This window comes from Rhinolophus sinicus, linkage group LG15, assembly GCF_036562045.2.
Source record: "Rhinolophus sinicus isolate RSC01 linkage group LG15, ASM3656204v1, whole genome shotgun sequence".
Lineage (NCBI taxonomy): Eukaryota > Metazoa > Chordata > Mammalia > Chiroptera > Rhinolophidae > Rhinolophus > Rhinolophus sinicus.
This window is the reverse complement of record NC_133764.1, coordinates 12,733,634-12,755,557: the sequence shown is the minus strand read 5'-3', so window position 1 is coordinate 12,755,557 and position 21,924 is coordinate 12,733,634. Positions and strand designations below refer to the sequence as shown.

Sequence of the window (21,924 nt, the reverse complement as noted above, 5' to 3'; positions counted from 1 at the left end):
GGGCATTCATTTCCCATTGCATGATTCTTTCCATGGCCTGTCTCCTCGTGTGTGTGTGTGTGTGTCCCTGTGTGGCTTACCTGGGGTCCCTGAGCCCCCTGCTGAATGAGGCTCTAGCTCTTCCCAGATCTTCCCAGGTGTATCTTCTGCAGCCCATATCAGAGCAAGATTGCAGAGCCATTGGGTTCATTCACAAAACGTGTGAGCTTATGCCCGTGCATGTGCTTCCACATGGTCACAGAGGATTAGGTACTTTCGTGGATGCTTTTCAGGACATGCCCCATGGTCTTAAGCTGGGCCCAGCTCTGCTCAGTGATCCTAGGGGTGACTAATGGAGACGGGGGCCACTGCAGAGGCTGATAAGAGGGAGGGTGAAATTGAGTGGTCAGCTTTAGCCCAGGGGCACCCCAGCATCCACCCCTCATGGGTCCCAGCAGCTGGTGGCAAGAGAGGTGGAGATAGCTGGACGCCCCAGCCAAGCCAGGTGACTCTCTGTTTAGGGTACTGAATGCATGGGTGATGACTTTGGTTTTTGTCTCAAGAGCAGTCAGTAATTAGAAGGGATGATCATGACAATTTGTGCCTTCCCAAGGTGGTGATTAAGCAAAAATAGCCTCCATTCTTCAGCTGGGAGGAGGAACCATGGTGAGCTGGGTGGGCCACTGGACCCAGTGCCAGGACTGGCAGGAGTGCCGGGAGCAGGCTTGCCTCAAAGCTTGTTACAAAGCATCGCCACAAAAACAGCTGTGGGTTCCCGCCATCCCACGTCTGGGCATGGCAGGGACCCAGCCTGAATAGGGCCAGGCAGACAGAAATGAACAGGAAGTGGGCCCCTGGCATGTGGCTCCCCACCACCCAGGACCCCTGCCAGCAGTTCTTGTCATCAGAGGTTTTGGGGAAGCCCCTAGATGTGGAGCCATAAAGCCCGGGGCAGGCTATTCTAGAATTCCCAGAGATTTCCCCATATGGTTTCCCTGGGGACTTTTAAGAACTGTGCTTTCCAGTGGATAATGCTCCCCTAAACTCGATCTCCCAAGGGGTTTGGCAGCATAGAGCTGTCTCACAGTCTGTGTGTACCCTGAATCTTCACGTGTAACAAGTTTTCATAAAAATGCCATGCTAGGTCCTGACACCCTGTTCTCAAGGTGTCCACAGTCTGATGGGGAAGGAGACAAGTACCCCACAGCAATAAGCCAGGCCTAGCTCAGCATGCTGGGCGGTAACCATCTCCACTAAAATAGATCCTAGAAGGCTTTCCAGAGGTGGTGACAAGTTGAGCAGAGTTTGGAAGGACAAGTGGGAATTGGCTGGTCTGCCAAGGGAGGAAAGGGCTTATCCGCCAGAGGGCTCAGGATGAGCAAGGGCATGGAGGAGTGCAAGAGTTATGTCTTGTGGGCGTCACAGCCAGTGGCCTCAATTACTGTGGTGGGAATGTCTGGTTCTTGGGAGAGCAGACCCCTTGTGGGCAAGGTACCGGCAGGGGGGCGTCGAGGCTGCCTTTCTACTTGTCTAAGACTGGAGACAGTGGGGTAACTTCAATTGGGGTAACTCTTGTCCTATTAGTCAACTCTCTAGGGGCCAGAAGCTACATCTGGCAGGCTAGGTCTCCCGTCTTCCCTCTTCCAGAACAAAGCATCTCTGCCTTTTGTGCATTGAAAGGTAGCAAGGCTCCATCCCAAACAGCGCTAGAGGCCAGACTCTTCCCCTTTGCTAGGGAGCAGGTGAGATGCTGAGGATAAGCCTACCGTCTCCCTCCCCACCGAGCCAGGAACTGTCTCAGCATCATTTGCAGCCAGGATATGGCCCTCGTCCACCCAGTCGATGCCCAGAACATCATGTGGGCGACAGGCAGATCAAGGATATGGGTTCTCCTCCGTCTGTGTAATCAGTGAGGGGACAGGACGCAGCCCCCACCTAACGGAGGGCATGGTGCCCAGGAAATGACAGGACCCTCATGTCTTCTTGCCACTTATTTATAGCCTCGCTATGGTAATTTGTGGCAATCACAGTATTTAATCCTGTAATCACACTGCACACAGGCTCCTCAGTGCAAGCAGGCACCCAGCCCAGTGAGTCTGGGGAGCCTGCCAGGGCTCCGAGAGGGACTTGGGGACAGGGCAGGAGAGTGTGGAGGCAGCATTGTCCCTATCAGCCTCCAGCTCCATCTTGTCAGCGGTGGCCCTGGCTCTGTGTCCCCTGATGCACCCTGGATGGTAACAAGTAACACACGTACTTATTGTGTTCCAGGTCCCATTCTAAGCCATCTGTATCTATATCTATATCTGTATCATCTATATCTATATAAAGTCATTTATCCCCATCACACCATTTTAAGAGGTAGCTACTATTATTATCCCCATATTCCAGATAAGGCAACTGAGGCACAGGTCACATAGCTGGTAAGAGCCAAGATTTGCATTCAGGCATTCTGGCTCCAAAGTCCATGGTTTCCACTGGGTCCCTCCCAGCCCCAGGGGCCTCCCCACGACATCAGCCCTGCCAGCTCCTGGTTTCTTCTGGTCTACCTGCCCCAGAGCCACACATGAGGCTGTACACAGAAAGGCATACTCTGTTTCCCTCAAACACTCTCTTTCCTGCTGGTGAACTGCTCTCCCGTGGCATACCTGAACTTCAGTCTTCCAGGTGCCACTTATCAATTTGTGCTCCCGTTTCTTTCCCTGCAGAATGAGGATTATTGTGTCCACCCCACTGGGAAGCTGTGGAGTTCAGAAGAATGGGGGAGCACTTTGTCAAGCATCGTTTTCTGTTGAACGTGGGGTACTCTTAGCTGGGTTCATGTGCCAGCCCACTCAGTCGTCTTAGTTGTGTTGCCTGTGGGCAAGTGACCTAGGTTGTTTGAGCCTCAGTTTGCTCATCTGTAAAGAGGAGCCAAACTCAGAGGTTACTTGTGGGGACTAGATGTGATAACACCTGTATAACACATAGTGCCTGGGACATAAGTAACCAGGAAAACTGAGCCATCTCCTGTTGTCTTTTATTCCGATCCTGTCCTAAGGGCAGGGCACAGGTCTCTTTTAGCCAAGTCCAGGGCGAGGCCTATAGGATGTTAGAAATAAGGCAGAAGAGTCTGAGCCACTGGAAGGAGCCTTAGGAAGTCCTGGGCAGAGCCAGGCTTCAGAAACGTTTTGCCTCTTCCTCCTCCAAACCAAAGCCCTCCATCAGTTAGGAAATGATTTCCTGTCTGTGTGGGCAAGCAGCCCCGAGCTCATAAAGCAGTTATCCTTAGACCAGGGTCGTGTCTGTGAGGACAGACTATTTCAGAAATGCACTTCCCTCCTGCGAAAAGCTTCTTATTTGGAATTCTATGAGGATGTACTCTCCCCTGGGGCCAGCAGAGGCTGAGGAGATGTTGATGCTGACACACATTGGCCAGGGTCCCCACCCATATCTACTGTAGGGTTGCCTACAACGCTCTTGGGAAGGACTCTCCCCAAATGCACCTCCTAGCAGGTTGTAGCCGGTTCCTGGCATGGGGAAGAAGGAAAGGGCTATGCTTGCCTAGAACCAGCTGCTATGAGACGAGTTTCCTGTCTCCCATCCAAGTACTAACCAGGTCCGACCCTGCTTAGCTTCCGAGATCAGAGAAGCTTGGGTGCTTTCAGGGTGGTATGGCTGTATATGAGTTCCCTGTCATTGAAAGCAAACAGGTGGTTCACAGTGTAGCTGTGAGGTTCAACCACACAGAGAAAATAATATCCTTCCCATGGGGAGAAAGGAGAAGAGATAATGTCAGCTTGATGGAAGGAAGGATTCCTCAGGGGCAGCATTATTGGGGGACAATGAGGGGACCATTCAGTGTCTTTGAGGTCTCTCTGCGCCTGAGCATCCAAAGCAATGGCATTCAGGAATACAGGTGTTAGATTGGGGGTCCACAGACTTTTCTGTAAAGGGCCAGATAGTAAATATGTTAGGCTTTGCAGGCGGTAACGTCCCTGTGGAACATAAGCAGCTATAGACAATGTGTTCCAATAAAACTTTATGTACAAAACGTGGCCCACCAGATTTGGTCCATGGCTATAGTTCACTGATCCCTGTGTTAGAGGCAGGAGAGCTCAGAGAGGGCTGGATGCCAAGAAGCACTTCCTGGAGGACAAGTTGAGCCCAGGCAGCTGAGAGAAGCAAGGAGAACATTTCTGATAGTGAGTGGCTTCACCACAAAGCTCATCGGTGATAATAAGTATGGTCCCAAATGCTGGCCTTACCTCTTTGAGGGTTCACCTTCCCCTGGACAGGGGTCCCGTACTTCAAGGCCTTGCTATCTCTCTGATAGCTTGAAATATATTTTTAAAAACTTTTTTTTTTTTTTTTTTAAATACAGCAACTGTAGTTGTTTTCAGAGGGATGCTTGGCCCAAATTTCTGTCCATTACTGCGAGTAGAAGCCATCAGACAACATTCACGTTGTGGCTGTTACTGGTGAAGAAAAGCAGGACAGTTCTTCTCTAGGACCCCCCATCCCCCATGGCTGCAGGGACAGCATCCATGATGGCCTCACCCCACTGGTTTTCCTTTTCTTAGGAGGAGAAAGGGTTTCATATTGTGTTGATTTCAGAGGCAGGGGGCTGGGTGTGGTGAGTCCCTAGCTCCGCACCTGTGGTTCTGCTCGCCTGCAAGCCCGTGCCTCCGCCCGCTGAGAGCTCCTCTGTTTCCCCCACAGGAGAACTGTACCGGGTGTCCTTGAGAAGACAGAAGTTCCCAGCCCAGGGGAGCATTGAGATCCATGAAGACAATGAGGTGGGCTGGGTTTCGGGGGCCGTCTGGGCCCACCTCTGTGGTCAGGATTTTAGGAAGCGCCCTGGGCCGGTAGACAGGCTGCCTAGTTTCCACCTAGCTCTTCATTTGACTTTCTGTGTGACCCCGGGCAGCCCCCTGTTCTTCTCTGGGCTTCCAGCTCCCATATGAACAAGAAAGGCCTCTTGGGACCCTTCCTGCCCTGACAGTGAGGGGCTTATCCTCCTGGCAGCCTGTGCCCTTTACTCTGGAAAAACAGGAGGTCCTATCACAGGAGGGGGTGGAGAACTCGCCGACGTGGAGCTGAGACAGGCTGGACATGCTTCTCTGGCCGCAGCCGTGTGTGTACGGGTGTGCGCACGCATGTGCGCGCTCACGCACGTGCATCCGTGTGTGCATGTGTGTACACACATGTATGTGTGTGCGTGCGTGTGCGCATGCATGTGTGCGTGCACGCGCGCGTGTGTATGCGTGTGTGTGTGCGTGTGTGTGCACATGTGAGTGCGTGTTTCCCCCTCCCCTCCCCCACATGCAGGCTCCCTGCTGCCTGTCGCTCTATCCCCACTGCTGTTTCTCTCAGGAAGCCTGCCCACAGCGCTCCTGCAAGACGCATGTCCTCCTGCTGGTGCTGCACGGGGGCAACATCCTGGACTCGGGTTCGGGGGATCCCTCCTGCAAGGCGGCCGACATCCACACCTTTAGCTCCGTGCTGGAGAAGGTCACACGCGCCCACTTCCCCGCAGCCCTGGGCCACATCCTCATCAAGTTCGTCCCCTGTCCTGCCATCTGCTCGGAAGCTTTCTCACTCGTCTCCAAGTGAGTCCCTTTCTGCTTGTTTGGACTGGCTGGGGCTGGCAGGGAGGACTAAATGGAGGGGCTGCCCCTGCCATGTGGGTACCTGCTGAGGCCTCTCTGGGACATCAAATCTTTACTGACCATGAACATCACCTGTGGGAAGTGGTCAGCAAGAGTCCAAAGCAATTAGCACTCATGCCCTGAGTCCTCCGCTGCCCCAAGCCAGGCTCAACAAGCTCTGATCTCCTTGGCCCAGATAAGAAAGCTGAGGTGTTGAGAGGTTAAGCAGTTTCCCCCAGGGTTACCTCCGAATAGAGCCAGGAGTCAAACCCAGGCAGCCTCATTCCGGAGCCACACAATTAGAGCCCAGTAGGAATGTGGGCTCTAAGGCAGATAGCACAGAGCACTGAGGACACTCAGGATGAGGGCCAGGAAGGCTTCCTGGAGGAGGTGACTTTGGCGTGTGCTGTAAGAGTAGCATAACATGGCTAAGTGTGTGGGTTCTCTGGTCAGCCTGGATTTAAGTTCTGTCTGTGTGACCTAGGGGAAGTTATTTAGCTCTCCCTGTGTCAGTTTCATCTCTGAAATACATATAATTACGTGATAACCACCTCCTAGAGTTTATGTGAGGATTCTTTGTGCCAGTGTATATGAAGCACCTAACATAGAATGAGGCACATAGAAAAAGCATGGTGAGGATTTGCTATGACTTACATTATCGTTCTCATGAGGGAGAAGGGGCTCTTTCTGTTGGTGGACAGGGAGCTGGGGAGGGAGCCGTTCGTGTCTCCCAGCAGAGAACCCAACTGGCGGGAATGAGGCAGCGTGCTCCCTGGGCCTGGGTTCTTCATCCAAACCTGCCTTGCTCCCTGTGGGGGATAAACTGGGAAACCAGGGGCCCCTCCAGAACCTGGGGACCTATGGGAGATCCAACCCACTGCTCCAAGACCTGAGGGCTCTGTGCTCCCCAGGTCTCTGTCCTGTTGAATTACTTAAAATGGGTGCAAAGAGCCAGATGGGAGCCCTGGCTGCACGCCAATATGATGGGCAAGAAGGCCCGAGCACCTGTAGAACGCGTGTCTCATAGAGCATGTGGAAAATGGCGGGGACTGGACGCTGGGAAGTTTTCGCGGTTACATATGAAAGGGAGGCTGCCCCTCACTCCCTTTCCTGTTGACTCTGCTAGAACCTTGAGGCTTCACAGAGAGGAGCCTTCTCCCATGTGGGACTTGGGGAGGGTGGACAGGACGTCCCAGACTTGCAGTCAAATGTGGCCCTGAGGGCTCAGCAGTGCTGGGAGGGGCAGGAGCTGTGAGGCCGTGCTGGGCCTCACTTTTCTGGTCTATGAGGGAAAGGAAAGTTAGTTCCTGGACAGGGAGCAGAGACCTGTCTCTCATTTATCTGTGCTCCAGGACGCGGGCAGGGCAGCTCTCAATCAGAGTTGGAAGGAAGGAAGGAGAGTAGGTCAGTTGTTCCCCAACCTGGCTAAGGCCCCAAATCCTGTGTGATTCTTGTTAAACCACAAGGCATCAGGCCTCATCCCTGGGGCTTCTGAATCCGGCAGGCAGGGCCCTGGAATCTGCTTCTTTAGCAGATTAATCTGCTCCGAGTGTCTGCTCTGCAGCGGTGTTTGGGAAGCTGAGCTGACACAGCGCCATCCTCTTCACACTCCAACAGTTGGAGTTAATTGTGCGCCTTCATAATCAATCTCAGGTACCACCCCCACCCCGGCCCCCAGAACATCTGACCCCCACAACTGGGTCACCCAGCCCTGGCCCGATCTTCAAGAAGATGGATGGCCTGGCCACTCGAGGGGATAGTAGGAGGGAGGGTACTTCTCCCCCGTACTTCTGCCCCCGGCAGTGCCTTGCCAGGCCATCCATCAGCCCTAATCACTGCTGGGAGGGAGCTCTTTCTCAGCTAATTAAAATCTCTCCGGCTGCAATCGAGGCCTGTTTCCTCTAATTTGTGTTCTTTGGAGATGAAGGATGGCTGTTAGGCTGGCCTTGCACACCACGAGGTCTCTGTCACCTGCCCAGGGTGCCCGAGTCGTGTCACCTGCCCCAGTTTCAACCTCTGTCAGCCTGAGCTTGGACTATTGGGGCAGGGCAGGCTTTGGGTAGGGGGTGGGCAGTTCCCCCCTCTGTGGTCTCTCCTGGCCAGCTGGGTCTGATGCCCCAGGGGACAGAGGTAGGGTGGGTGGGGTGGAAGTAGTGGCAGGCAACTGGAAGCTGAGCCGAGAGGGGTCCGAGCTGCCCAGGGACTGAGGGACTTCCTAGTGGGGAGACAGGGAAGTGAGGGGGGCCCATTCTGGTGCTGGACAATCCACTGGCAGTGGGCAGGAGCTCTTAGTCCTTTCTGGAGTCACAGTTTCCTGCAAAGCCTATGAAAGAAGGCCCTGGATCCCTGTACCAGAAAGATGGACATGCTGTCATGCATGCAGCTATGTGCCTACCTCCAAGCTATGACCAACATATAATGCACATATCTGGCATGCCCTCTCTTCACCTAGTTTCCCTACACTCTTCTTTGAGGCTTAGTTCAAACCCCACTTCCTCCAGGAAATTTGCCGTGATGATATGTCCCCACCCTGATCCACACCAGTGGCTTCTCCCACAATTGGGGTGCTTTTGGGGGCCACACAGAAGTGGGCAGGAGAGAGCCACTGTCACAAGGCTCCAGTGCCCACATCACAGGCCGGCATGGGATGGACAAGTAGGGGAGTCCGTACAGGCTTGGCACCCCCACCCCACCCTTACCCCCACCCCCACCTTTGCACTTTGTCTCATCTGGCTCCTGCCTGGATTCTCCTGAAGAGTCTGACGTGGAGGGCGGGCCCAGGTCTTGGCCAGCACACGCTCTCCTGTCCCCAGTCCACTGCCCCAAACCCACCTCCCTGCCTGATCCTGGCTGGGCTTATCTTGGCCCCCTGTCTGCAGCCTGAACCCCTACAGTCATGATGAGGGCTCTCTCAGCAACAGCCAGGACCACGTCCCTCTGGCCGCCCTGCCCCTGTTGGCCATCTCCTCCCCGCAGTACCAGGATGCGGTTGCCACCGTCATCGAGCGAGCCAACCAGGTCTACGCAGAGTTCCTCAAGTCCTCTGATGGCATTGGCTTCAGTGGGCAGGTAGGACAGCCTGCTCCCACCTCCCCATCCTGGCCCTGCCCGGCGACAGGCTGGGATCTGCCTGAAGAATCTAGACCAGGCTGTTCTGGAGTGGTACCTTCTGAGATCCAAAGAGGCTTTTGAGATCTTTGAGATTGTCCTCATTTTACAGATAGGAAAACTGAGGCCAACAGCTGAGCTCTGATTGTGAGCGCATGCCGATCCCTGGCCCAAGTCTGCTCCCTGACTCCAGCCTAGTTCCCGGCCTCAGGTTGACCCAGCCAGATTCCTATCCAGGCTGACCCTGCCTAAATCTGACCCCTGATTCTAGCCTGGTTCCTGTCCTCAGGCTGACCCTACTGTGCCTGACCTCTGGTCCCATCCTGATTCCTGCCCTTAGGCTGACCTTGGCCCCAGTCTGACCCCTGACCCTAGCTTGGTTCCTGTCCTCAGGCTGACCCCGGTCCCAGAGTGAGCACCCCTCCCGGTACTGGGGCTCTCTCAGGCCTTTCTGGGATAGGTTCCTTGTTCTTCCAAGCTCAGAATGGGTGTGGGGGTAAGGGGTCAAGTGGTGGCCAGGCCTGTAGTCCCAGCTGTGCCTTCTCCAGGTGTGTCTCATCGGGGACTGTGTGGGGGGCCTCCTGGCCTTTGATGCCATCTGCTACAGTGCGGGGCCCTCAGGTGACAGCCCTGGCAGCAGCAGCCGGAAGGGGAGCGTCAGCAGCACGCAGGTGCGGGCCAGATGTGGGGATGGTGGCGGGGTCTGTCCTTGGGAGCAGGGACCTCTCTGGGGGAGGTAGTGTTAGCCCTTAATACTTGTACCAGGAGATAAACGTTACAAAGTATTGTATCACAGCCTTAAAAGAGTAGCGAGAGATTACTACCACAGGTGAGGAAACTGAGGCCCAGAAGGTAGGGTCCCTAGACAGCGACCCAGCGTCCATCCGAATTGCTAATCCATTTAGATGCAGGAAACAGCTTTGTGCCTAAAAATGCCACCATGAGGCACATGCTTGTGTAGCTTCCATGCTTCTTTTGGAAGCAGTATGGCCTCTCACATCTAGGAAACAGGGGTTACATGTGCCTGGGGGAGGAGCCAGGGCCCCAAAGTCTCTGGTGACCACGGTGCCCTCCTGCCCTTCCTTGGGCCCCAAGGACTCCCCAGTTATGGTGGAGGAGGAGTGCAGTCTGGCCAGCAGCAAGCGGCTCAGCAAAAGCAGCATTGACGTCTCCAGCGTGTTGGAGGACGAGGAGCCCAAGAGACCGTTGCCACGGAAACAGAGCGACTCTTCCACCTATGACTGCGAGGCCATCACCCAGCATCATGCCTTCCTATCAAGGTAACCACTCCCTGTGCCTCCCCTTCCTTCCAGCAAAGTGTCCAGGGGAGAGGGGACCTTGGCTCAAAGTCATCTGGGAGGCCTGGGACCAGTATGTCCCAGGCCCCTCCATGGGTGCCCATAGACAAGCACTGAAATGCTGAGACCAAGGCCACTCCCCATCGGCCCTGGGCTGAAACCTGGGACCCTGTGCTCTGTCCCTGCTCCACCTGGGCTTGTAGAGGGACAGGACAATTGTTCTCATGTCGCTGAGCCTCAGCTTCACCTTCTGCAAAAGGGGAAATGCTGCTCAGCCTACTTCACTGGTGGTTTTAAGAGTCTAGTGAAAGAACGGGTGGGGGTGTGTTTTGTGAGCTACTCCAGGTGTGTGGTCTTGTTATTTGTCAGATGGGGTAACAGGCCAGATAGGTTGGGAACTTTCCTGGGATCACACAGCCAATTACTGAAGAGCTGGGGTCAGCATTCTGGTCTCCCAATCCCCAAACACAACACGTGTTTATTCACAGGCCAGGCAGGGCTCTCCACAGAACTTCCACCCTTTAACTTTCTAGAAGAGACATGTTCATCGATACCGCCTAAATGAATTATCTGCACATTTATTCAGGATGCACAAATGCCTCTTCTTCCCTGTCTCCTCCACTCTCTCCCTCCTTTCCTCCCTCCCACCTTCTTTCTTACCCAGGTGATAAGTATCATAGCATGAGATCAGTACAACATTTAGAAAATAGATCGTCTCACCACCCAGAGGGAACCATTGCTAACACTTTGGCATATTTTTTTTTACATGCTTTGCATATAGTTTTACTTTAGAAAACCCCAAAACCCTTATATTATGATCTTTCCCCCATATAATTAAAAGTACTGTACTTGGTAAATATTCCTAATCTTTTATTAAGTGAATGGACACCATCTGAATCCCAGTCATTGGACACTTTGGCTTTTTCCAATTCTTTGCAATGATAAGTAGCATTCTGGTTGCCATCTCGGTGCATAACCACATATGGATATATTAGGTTATTTTGTTTGCAAGGATTCCTGGAGGGTGAATTATTATTAGGGCAAAGGCTCTGCATGTTTAAGTCTCTGACTATTTACAGCCTCTCTGACAGATTATTCTTTAGAAAAGCAGCTACATTTCAAGTCCAGGTTGCAAAATAAAATCTCTACATTTCTGGTTCATCCTTGAAAAATCCTTTAAGCCCCAAATTTGGAGAATGACAAGAAGTTGGAGGATTTCAGTAGCTGGTCCAACACAGTCAGCTTTTCCCTCTGGTAAAGGGACAGATGGCTCTTTCTTTGGCAATTAAGTAGTTGGCGTGTGTTTGGGGACCACGCTGTACATGAAATATGTATTGTTAAACACGAGAGCCCTCATCCTTACTGGGAGATGCTCACACTATGAGAGGCAGAGGAGCAGGGGGATTCAGATTCAACTTTCTGGACCCTCACTCACTATTTCAACTGTTATTTATAAAATTCTCTTTCTCCTCCAACTTGAGGGTGTTAGTTGAATTTGCAGTCTTGATTCACAGATCACGCAATCCCACTGGATTGTCTTAAACTTGAAGCTGTCCCCAAATGCCAGCTGAAAGAACAGGGAGGTTCCCAGTTTTCCTGCCCAGCCTGCGTAGTCTGCTCTGGGTCTGTGGCTAAACATCACCTTGAACTCTTTGGTTGCAATGGGTGCCTGGCATGCGAAGGGTCGGAATTCTGTGGGTCTCACGGTTTTCTCTTCAAGCTCTGCTTCCTCTGCGGGCTGGAGGGGAGAGAAGACCAAGCTGTTTGCATCTGTGTCTGCGGGTTACCTGGAACATGAGTTACAACCAAAGCCCTAATCCTGGCAGGACTGATATCACCCAGCTGGTCTGTGTATTGGCCAGCTGGGCTTCTCTGGTAGATGGTGCAGAAATTCACAGTGTGGCCATCACAAACCCAGCATGGTGCGGCAGGCCTGCCAGCTCGTAGGATGCTTAGGTGTCCTCAGGTGCTGAGCCCGTTTTAGTTAATCAAGTTTTACTGGATCACAGCCATGTGTATTTGTTCAAGTATCATCTATGGCTGCTTGCATGCTACACAGCAGAGTTAAGTGGATATGATGGAGGCCATATGGCCCTCAAAGTCCAAAATATTTACCTCTGGCTCTTTACAGAAAAAGTTGGCTGACCCCAAACGTTGGCCCGGCGTTGGTGGCCAGTGCTAAGATGGTTGCTTCTTATGTTGACAGCGTCCGGCTAGTGGACTCTGGTCCTGGGCCCCGCCCCGGAGGGGGAGGGCGGGGCTGTCCACACCCAGCCTCAGGCGGCCCTGCTAAGTGAGCTCGCCACAAGTCGCTCCTTCCCTAACCCGCCCTGCTGTGTCTTCCTCTCTCCGCAGCATCCACTCCAGTATGCTGAAGGATGAGGCCGAGCCCCCCGCAGCCGGGACGGCCCAGCCCCCTGAGGTCAGCCTGGGCCGCTTGGACTTTGATGTGTCGGACTTCTTCCTCTTCGGCTCGCCCCTTGGCCTGGTGCTGGCCATGCGGAGGACAGTGCTGCCGGGGCTGGATGGTGGGTGTGGCATGGGCTGGGGCCTGAGATGCCTTGTGTCACCAGGCCACCATGTCAGGGCCTCGAATTGGGGAGAGTGGGGGATGGGGGGAGGGGCGGGAGGCTCACGGATGGAGTTGGGGTAGGTGGACAGAGAAGAAAGGAAGAAGGAGGGGAAGGGGAAAGGTGGGGCTGTTTCTCCAGATGAAGCAAAGGTGAGGTAGCCCCTGGTGAATTTCACTGTCCTTGTCACATGCCTCTGGTCCATTTGTGGCCCTCTTGTCCAGTTGTCGTGCTCTATGGGAAGAGAAGCCGTATATTTACCCTCTTGCACCCATCGTCTCCTTCCCCAGTGCCCAGGCAGACTCATGGCTGCCAGGTGCATCTTACGGACCCCTGCATATACCCAGGCCCACCTCAGTGCCTTTGTTCATACAGCACCCACAGCTTTGAATGCCTTCCTCCAGTCCTCTAAAATACACAGAGGCGATTTGCACCAGCAGGTGGTGAAGTGGGCTGAGGAGACAGGACCCCACGGCTGCCCTAATGTCACTAAGGAACCTTCGGGCTCCCTGGATGCTGGACTGTCCAGATCCCTGACCTACAGGGACTGGAAGTCGCACTGATGAGGAGGAGGCCTCAGTGGAGCCACCTGCTGGTCTGTGAGAGAAGTGTACTGCGGGCTCTGGCAAACCACTTACTCTACCAGGCCTAGGAATTGAATGGGGGCTGGAGGGAGGGGCAGCTGATGCTGACCAAACGACCCTGGGTCAGCTTCATAGATCAGGTAGCAACTAAGTGAAAGCTGGACCAATTTAAAGGAGTTTGACCAGTGTAGGTAATGGAAGGAGGGCCTGCTAGAGGAGGGGCAGCGTGAACTAAGGCACAGAGAAAGGAACGCAGCAAGACCGGTTGGGGAGTGGCAGGTGACCACCATGGCTGCAGTGCTGGGTGCTTACAGCGATGCTCCTAGGTGGGGCAGCTTGGCAAGGCCTTGAATGCCAAACTGAACACGATGGCTTTGATCCCGTTGGAGCCGGGAGCCATGGCAGGTTCTTGAGCAGAGGAGTAGTTCACTCAAAGCTGCACTCAGGGGAGCCTCCCAGGGTCGAGGGAGCAGGTGCTAGCAAGGGGCTCCCCCATGTTTCCTCCCACCAGGCTTCCAGGTGCGTCCTGCCTGCAGCCAGGTCTACAGTTTCTTCCACTGCGCAGACCCCTCCGCCTCACGGCTCGAGCCACTGCTGGAGCCCAGCTTCCACCTGGTGCCGCCCGTCAGTGTGCCCCGCTACCAGAGGTTCCCACTGGGCGACGGACAGTCCCTCCTCCTCGGTAGGCTTTCAGGGGTGTGAGAGAGTGTGATGAGCCAGAGGCTGGCTCCCAGCCAGGCAGCACTCAGGGCCGCCTTCTGATCTAGCCCCTCCACGCTGTCAGCTGATGGAGTGACTAGACCCAACTGAGCAGGGTCTGTGCTCTTGGGATAGAGGAGAACAGGCAAATAGCTGATTCATCCGCCTTCTGATCAGCCCACCTGTGCAAACACCTGCTCTGTAGGAGGCATCTTGGGGCTCAGAGACCCAGGCTCTGCCCGACAAGCTCCTATAGCCAGAGCCAACATATGACTGGAGCTGTGAGGCCTGATTAAAAGTCTAAGAATCCAGCTGAGTACTATGGCCCAGTGCCCAGCCTGGACTCTGCAGGTGCAGAGCAGGGAGTATCTCATCCTGGTAGGCTTCGTGGAAGAGGGGGCCTTCGACCAAGGCATTTGGACAGGTGGAGAAGGGCTGGAGAATGGGGGTTGGGGAACCTTCTAGGTGGAAGGAGCAAGGGCAGGTGGGTTTAGGGGAGGGCTTGTGGACTCCGGGTGAGCAGGGCATGGACTGGGGTGAGGTCAAGGGGAGGCCTGGAATGGACAGTTAGGGGCTTGAAATCAGAGCCTTGGTTCCACACCCCAGAGCCTGTTCTGAGGTTGGGGCCAGATGTGGGGGGACTTCTGTGCATGTGGCTCATTCAAGATTAAAATCCAGCTCCCGCCCACCCCGTTTCAATGGAAGCTTAATTTCCAAAGCTTTGTCAGGAGCTTCCATAGAGAGAAGAGGCTCTAAAACCTCCCTCCTACACCATAAAATGTGTCCCTCTTTGGCCAGCACATCTCCCTGCCCACAGAGAGTGCCCTAGTTCCCAGGCTTGGGTCCCCATTCACTTCCAAGCTCAGCCAGCGTCCTCTGTGGCTCATGAGAGAAGTTTGATGCAAGAGCACATGGTTAATGGTCACCCATGACCTCAGCTGGTGCTTTGGGGGGCACTCTCCCAGAGGTGCCCTCGACAGCTTTATTGGGGGCAGGGGTGACAGTTGGGATCCTGACTTGTGCCTTCATAACCCACAACTTAGAGGACATGAAACTCAACAACACACTATGGTGGAGTCCTGTCAGGTCCCAGGGGGATGAGAGGTGCAGGTTGCCTGTTGGTGGGTGAGTGAGCAGGGCCAAGGCTGGGTCTTCACTGAGCACCCAGCCTCTTGCCCTGACAGGGCTGGCACAGCATGGGCGGCTCTATTGAGACATGCTATGCAACCCTGACCATGACATTTTCCTTCTAGCCGATGCCCTGCACACCCACAGCTCCCTCTTCCTGGAGGGTAGCTCCCCAGGCCGCCCACCGCTTCTGGATGCCCCCGTCTCACCCTCTCAGGCCCCGAGGTCCCAGGGCCCAGCACGGAAGATGAGCCAGGGCAGCTCCCACAGCGAGAGCTCAGAGTCCTCAGACAGCCTGGCACCCATGGGTGCCTCCCGCAGTGAGTGAGGGTCCTCTGGGGCCTGCTTGGGTTCAGGGGAGAGGGACCTTCCTCTGGGTGGCCGCCAGTCCACTGCCAGGGCTGCTGGGGGCAAGCCTCAGGTGGGGAGGAGGGGTAAAGGAAATCTAGATGGAACTCTTACCTCAGAGAGAACTTTTTGACCTCTGACCCTGTACAGGACCCTGACTTCTGACCTTGAACTGAGCCATGACCTCTCCAGGCATAGACTGAGCTCTGACCTCAGCCAGAGCCTTAATCCCAACATTCAGTTTTCCCACTGGGAGCCCTTGCTGCCCAGCAGCGCTGGGGTAATAATACTGTGGACATCTCCATGGGTCCCCATTCCTGGGGACCAATATGCAGCACGTGTCCTAGAGGAGTGGTGGACAGGGGAAAGGGCTGGTGGGTTATGAGAAGGTGGGAGGGGGAGCAGCCCATTTCCCAGAGCGCATTGTAAGCTGGGTGCTCTGACGCCAGACTTGTGCCCTGGTGGCATGTCTCCCACTGGGTCTGTGTAACAGGGTCCCACACTGCCCCTTGGGCCACAGCCCTGGGCAGGCCACTCTGTCCTCACCTTCCTCTCAACCCTGCAGTCACGGTCAAGTGGTGGGGCACCAAGCGCATCGACTATGCCCTGTACTGCCCGGAAGTCCTCACCGCCTTCCCCACTGTGGCGCTGCCCCACCTCTTCCATGCCAGCTACTGGGAGTCCACGGATGTGGTGGCCTTCATCCTGAGACAGGTACCTGCCCCTTCCCCGGGCCCTGCCTGTGGGGCCCCTCTGAAGGGTCCCGCCGTTCTGTGTCTGGACAAGAGGCTTACCCTGCAGGCCGCACTGGGCTTTGGGAAGGCATCGGGACACTCAGCCAAGTGGGGGGTGACAGTCAGACAATGGGTTTCATAAAGAGCACTGGCTTCTGGCTAATGGTATAGTACTTTCTAGAAAATTAAAAAGATACTACATAGGAGAATATACCCGTGTTTTGACTTGGAGACCGCAGTAATAAATGCCTGCTCTCCTGTGGGTCTCAGTGTTCTTCTCTGTAACAGAGAAGGTGGAGCAGAGAGGCCAGTAACTGAGGGAGAGGCTGGCAGGAAGGACGTGGGGAGGTGGGGGCAGGTCGGATCATGGGCAGCCTCCATGGCCAAGGTCAGGAGTTGATTTTATGCTGGGTCCAGTGAGAAGCCATTGCACGGTTTTGAGCAAGGGAGAGATAGCACCTGAATTGCATTTTTAGCTGCTGTTTGCAGGGGCGGGGGGTGGAGGAAAGAGAAAGCATTAGGCCCTTTAGGAGCCCAGCTTTCAAGATGAGGGCTTGGGCTAGGATGCTGGGGGTCAGGTTCTGAGAAGCAGCTGCATTTGAGTTGTGCTGACAGGACTTGCTGGCCTCTGGGCTGTGAGGGAAAGAGGGGAGGCCAGTGGGTCCTATTTTCCACCTGAATATCTACAGCGTTGCGATTCCCTAGGGTTGGGGAAGAGCAGAGATGGGGTGAGGTGGGGAAACAGAATCTTGGCTCTGGACCTGGGAAGGTAACATGCCTGTTAGATGGTGGGAAGGAAGGTGAGTAGAGAGTCTGGAGCTTAGGGAAGATGTGAGGCATAGAGATAAAAATGTGGGGTCGTCAGAGCTTGGGTGGCATTTAAAACCAGTGAAGGGTACAGTGCTCTGCTTTTGACACCAGTTCCAATGTGTGGTTTGTTCCCCATACCAAGCAGTTCTCTGACACCAGCTGGTATCATATAATTCAACTGAATTCCGACACTATCTACCTGGAAATAGCTCAGATCCCCCAGGGTAAGGATTCAGTCTCACAAGTCTAACCCCGCCCCCCCTTCAGATGCCAATCGCAAGTCCAGGTTGTCACCCAGACTTCTGACCACCTGGCTGTAGGTCAGAGGTTCCAATGCCTTTTCCTTTGCTAACATGGCTCACAGAAATCAGAGAAACATTTTACATACTAGTTTAGTAATTTATTATAAAAAGATACAACTCAGGAAGAGCCACATGGAAGAGATGCTTGGGACAGGGTATGGGGAAAGGTGTTGTGCAAAAGTTCTCCAGGGATGTTACTCTTCCCAGATCTCCGTGTGCTCTCCAAGCTGGATGCTCTGTGAACCCCATTTTTTATGGAGGTTTCCTTACATAGACATGATTGATTACGTCATTGACCATTGGTGATTGATCCAACCTCTAGCCCCTCTTCCGTCCCTGGAGGTCAGGGATTGGGGCTGTAAGTGAAAACCCTCAATTCACATGGCTGGTTCCCCTGGCAACCAGCCCCCAAAAGTCACCTCACCAACACAGCAAGAGGTACCTTTGTCACTCTCCGCACTTAGGAAATGAGAAGGGCTTTAGGACCAAATATATACTTATGATAAATCACAACACCACAGATACGAAGCAGTTTCCATTAGATGGAGAAGTTCCGGGGTGAGTCCTGCAGCTCCATGGGGAGAGAGGAGGAACAACCAAAGGAGATGGGAGAGGAGAGGGCATCCTCTGAGGTTGGAGGAGAACCAAGAGAGGAGTGGACCTCTGAGTCGGGCAGGATGGAAATGACAGTGCCTTGGCAAGAACGGCTTCCGTGGACTGATGGGGACAGAAGCCGGACTGGAGTGGGTGGAGGGGAGGAGGCAAGTGGGGCAGGGGAGACAGGGCGTGGGGTAAGTCTTTTGTGGAATGTCCATGTAAGGGACAGCAGAGAAGTGTGTGGTCATTGGAGGGGCACCGGGGTCCTAGGGAGAGTCTTTTTTGTTTTTTTTACGATGGGCACGATTACAGTGTGTTTTGATGCAAAGGAGAATGATCCTAGGAATCATTCAGGGACTAATCAGTGGTGCAGCGTGGAGAGGGAGAGCTGCGGGAGCATGTGCTTGAGTGGGTGGGAGGGGCTGGGATCAGGGCTCCAGCTGGCCTGAGGTGAGGGTCACCCACCGTGACAGGAGGGAAGGCAGAAAATGGGTACAGACACAGGTAGCTGCTAGGTGTGGGCATGGAGGGCAGAGGCTGCTCCTAGATGACAGCATTTGCTAGACAGTGATCTGTCCCCCTACCCACACCCCCCACCACCCCTCCACCCTCCTGTCAGGACAGGCAGGCAGGGAGATGGGTCCTGGGGCCTCCAACTTCCTGCGCGTTCCAAGCTGGGAAGTGGGGAGGCCTGGAGGAGGGCCTGCTGGCCACAAGCTGGTGGGCCCTGGCACCCTGGGAAGGAGGGAGAGGGGCTGAGGCACCTGACCTGGAGCCCTGCTTGGCTGTATATCAGGTGATGCGCTATGAGAGCGTGAATGTCAAGGAGAGCGCTGGCTTGGATCCTGCAGCCCTGAGCCCCGCAAATTCCCGGGAAAAGTGGCTTCGTAAGAGGACCCAGGTCAAGCTGCGGGTATGTGCTTGTTGGAGCCCCATGCTAGTTGGGACATGGCCTCAGGGAGTTGGGTTGTCCTGGGGGCTGTTGGCACCCGCATGGCAGTTAAGGCCTTTGATTTGCCCCTCAGAGCTGAGCGCCCACACATTCTGGGCTTCATGCTTAGATGAGGCCCATGCTCTGCAGTGGGGGTGGGGTGGGGAGTGAGGTGTATGTGAGATGGGAGTACTGGTTCCTGGCGGCCTGGCTCCATAGGAGCCCCTGACATGTGGATCCAGGGCACTGGGGATGGTGAGGAGATGCCAATTATGGAGCAAAATGCCAGGCCTCTGTAGATATGAATCAGAAAGAGTCCTGTCCGTGATCACAGGGCTTGCAGTCTGAGTCACCTGGTGTGGTGTTTGCCGTGATAGAGGGAGGCACAGATTAGGAAGATGATGGAGAGAAGGATTGCAGGGCAGGCCATGCCCGGCTTTCATGAAGAGTTACCTTTATAGGGTATTGAAGTTTGAATAAGAGTTTGGTATGCATACATTCATTCATTTACTCAGCAAACAATCATCAGTGCCTACTGTGTCCCAGGCCCTCTGCTAGTGAGCGGAGAATAGGGATTTACAGATACAGACTGTGCAATGGGGGACACTTGCAGTCTGGTGAGAAGATCAGACATGGACCCCACAAACAATCCTCAAAGGTAGAAAATGATTAATGCTCCATGAATTGACTTTTTTTGGTAAGCGTATTATTGAGATATAACTCATATATCATACAATTCACTTGCTTAAACTATAAAATTAATGGATTTTAGTGTATCCACAGATGTGTGCAACCAAAATCACAGTCAATTTTAGACTATTTCCATCATCTCAAGAAGAAACCCCTTACCATTTAGCTATTAACCCCATCCCAATTCCCCCCAACCATAAGCAATTAATAATCTACTTTTTATCTCTATAAATTTGCCAATTCTGACATCTCATGTAAATGGAACCATACAGTGTATTTTGTGTTTGGTTTCTTTCACCTAGTATAATGTTTTCAAGTTTTATCCATATTGTATCATGTGTCCGCACTTCATTCCTTTTCATGGCTGAATAATATTCCACTGTATGGTTATACATTCCTTACTTGTTGGACATTTGGATTGTTTCTACATTTTGTCTACTGCAAATACTGCTATAAATATTTGTTTATAAGTTTTTGTGTGGACATATGTTTTCATTTCTTCAGGACATATACCCAGGAGTGGAATTACTGGATCAAACATTAACCCTACTTTCATTATTTGAGGAACTGCCAAATTTTTCTAAAGCACCAAAATCATTTTACGTTGCCCCCAGCAGTGTATGAGGGTTCCAATTTTTCCACCTCCTGGCCAGGACTTGTTATTATCTGTCTTTTTGATTCTATCATCCTAGTGAGCATGAAGGAATACCTCATTGTGGTTTTAATTTGCATTTCCCTGATGACTAGTGAGGTTGAGCATCTTTCCCGGTGTTTGTTTCCATGAATCAACTCTTCCCTCTCCAGCATTGCTATCAGGGCGCTTATGTCCGACACTTGATGGAGTATCTCCAGGGCAGGTTTCATGACTGGTTCCTCTCTGTGTGCCCAGAGCCCAGGTTAGGGATTAATGCAGATGAGATGACTGCAAGTGTTTGTTGAATTGAACTACAATGGGAATTGAGAGGAGGTAGAGGCCACAGGGGAATCTAAGCAGGGCTTTTTGGAGGGGACAAAGTTGAGTCAGGTCAGAGGGGATGGGCTGGAATGTGAGGGCAGAGGGCCAGCGATGGCTGTAGAGTGGGGGGCCCAACTCTTTGTAGACCTGGAGGCCACTGCAGAGACTGGCCTGCAAAGACCAGAGGGACTTTGAAGGGGAACAGCAGGAGACGAGACTGAAAAGGCTGCCAGGCAAGGCTTTGATGCTGACTGCAGGATTTGGACTTCATTTGGAGGGCACTGGGTGTTAACAGATCTGTGTTTTATAAAGATGATGGATCTGCCACAGGGTCTGTTTTATGAATAAGGCTCTTCATTAAGAAGCTATTAGCGGAGTCCAGGCGAGAGGCAACACGGGTGTGGGGAGAGATACCAAGTGGGCAATTCTGTAATGGAAGGGGGGGACTCGGGTGTTAAAGCTGGGCTGGGCGTGGTGGGTGGTTGGGCCAATGGAGGCCTTGGCGCTGTGGAATGAATTGAAATGAGAAGTGAAGAAGGATGGGGACGTTGGGATGCTCACAGATAAAATGATGCGATGGCCACGATGGCTCCAAAATCATCTGCGGTAGGATAGGGGTGGGGACTCAGCCAGGGACGAGGGACATCAGAGTGGCTATGAGCTGATATGCGGAGGAACTGGTGCTGGGCACACAAGGCTTCGTTACCCTGTTCTCTCTCCTCGTGCACTCTTGAAACCTCCCGCTAAGACAGCCGTGGTAAGTGGCTATGGCATGTGAGCCGTGACGTGGCAGGAAGAAGCAAAGGTGACTGGCAGTTTCCAGCCGAGGAAACAAGAAGGATGACAGGTGGTGGGGACTGGCGGTTCCTCAGGGCCGTGGGGGAGAATCAAGAGCAGAGAACACAACACACATCTACAGGAACCCTAGTGCTCCTTGGAGACAGCGTCAGGGCTAAGGTCTGTTTTCCTCATGGGTCCCAGGGGAACATGTCTCCGAAACTCTAATGGGAGTTCATAGGAAGGCATGATTCCAGCCAGTCCTAGGGATGTGTAATAGAAATGCAAGGTCCAGCCCCGCTTGCAAAGGCTGAGCTGGTTTCTGTCCTTCCAGAACGTCACTGCTAACCACCGGGCCAACGACGTCATTGCTGCTGAAGATGGCCCCCAGGTCCTGGTGGGGCGATTCATGTACGGGCCCCTTGACATGGTGGCTCTGACAGGAGAGAAGGTATGGAGGCTGGGCCATCCCCTCCTCGGCTGGCTACATGTGCACCAGCTGCCTCGTGGTGCCACATGGCATGTGGGGTGAGGGCTCCGGGAGGGCTGAGCTGGGAGACACTTGCCCTGCAGGGGCAGGTCGGAGAGGGCAAGCGAGGAGCAAGGGATGAACTTGAGGTGTCTGAGAGGCTCGTGTGGCTGCAGTGGAGACAGAGAGGATGATTGGAGCCAGGACGCTGAGCCCTGGAGCCTGCTGTCTTGGTAGAGAGTTCCGTGGCTCAGCCCCCAGGGCAAGTCTGCAGCCCCCCAGCCTTCAGTGAGTCCCCTGGCCCCTCTGCTGCCTGCA

General features: G+C 53.7%; 1 protein-coding gene across 3 annotated transcripts in view; it reads left to right on the top strand.

Annotated features, from left to right (window-relative positions):
- PITPNM3 (PITPNM family member 3) overlaps positions 1-21,924 on the top strand; it is an 88,565-nt gene that overhangs the window by 53,637 nt on the left and 13,004 nt on the right. For 2 of the 3 annotated variants that reach the window (XM_074319381.1, XM_074319380.1), the window contains exons 5-15: positions 4,678-4,754; positions 5,332-5,567; positions 8,486-8,675; positions 9,263-9,385; positions 9,810-9,994; positions 12,368-12,540; positions 13,678-13,848; positions 15,119-15,313; positions 15,907-16,055; positions 18,581-18,697; positions 21,472-21,588. In XM_074319381.1, the coding sequence (XP_074175482.1) occupies positions 4,678-4,754; positions 5,332-5,567; positions 8,486-8,675; positions 9,263-9,385; positions 9,810-9,994; positions 12,368-12,540; positions 13,678-13,848; positions 15,119-15,313; positions 15,907-16,055; positions 18,581-18,697; positions 21,472-21,588 (1,733 nt within the window). The remainder of the gene's footprint in view (positions 1-4,677; positions 4,755-5,331; positions 5,568-8,485; positions 8,676-9,262; positions 9,386-9,809; positions 9,995-12,367; positions 12,541-13,677; positions 13,849-15,118; positions 15,314-15,906; positions 16,056-18,580; positions 18,698-21,471; positions 21,589-21,924) is intronic. The other variant, XM_074319379.1, reaches the window with a different exon arrangement.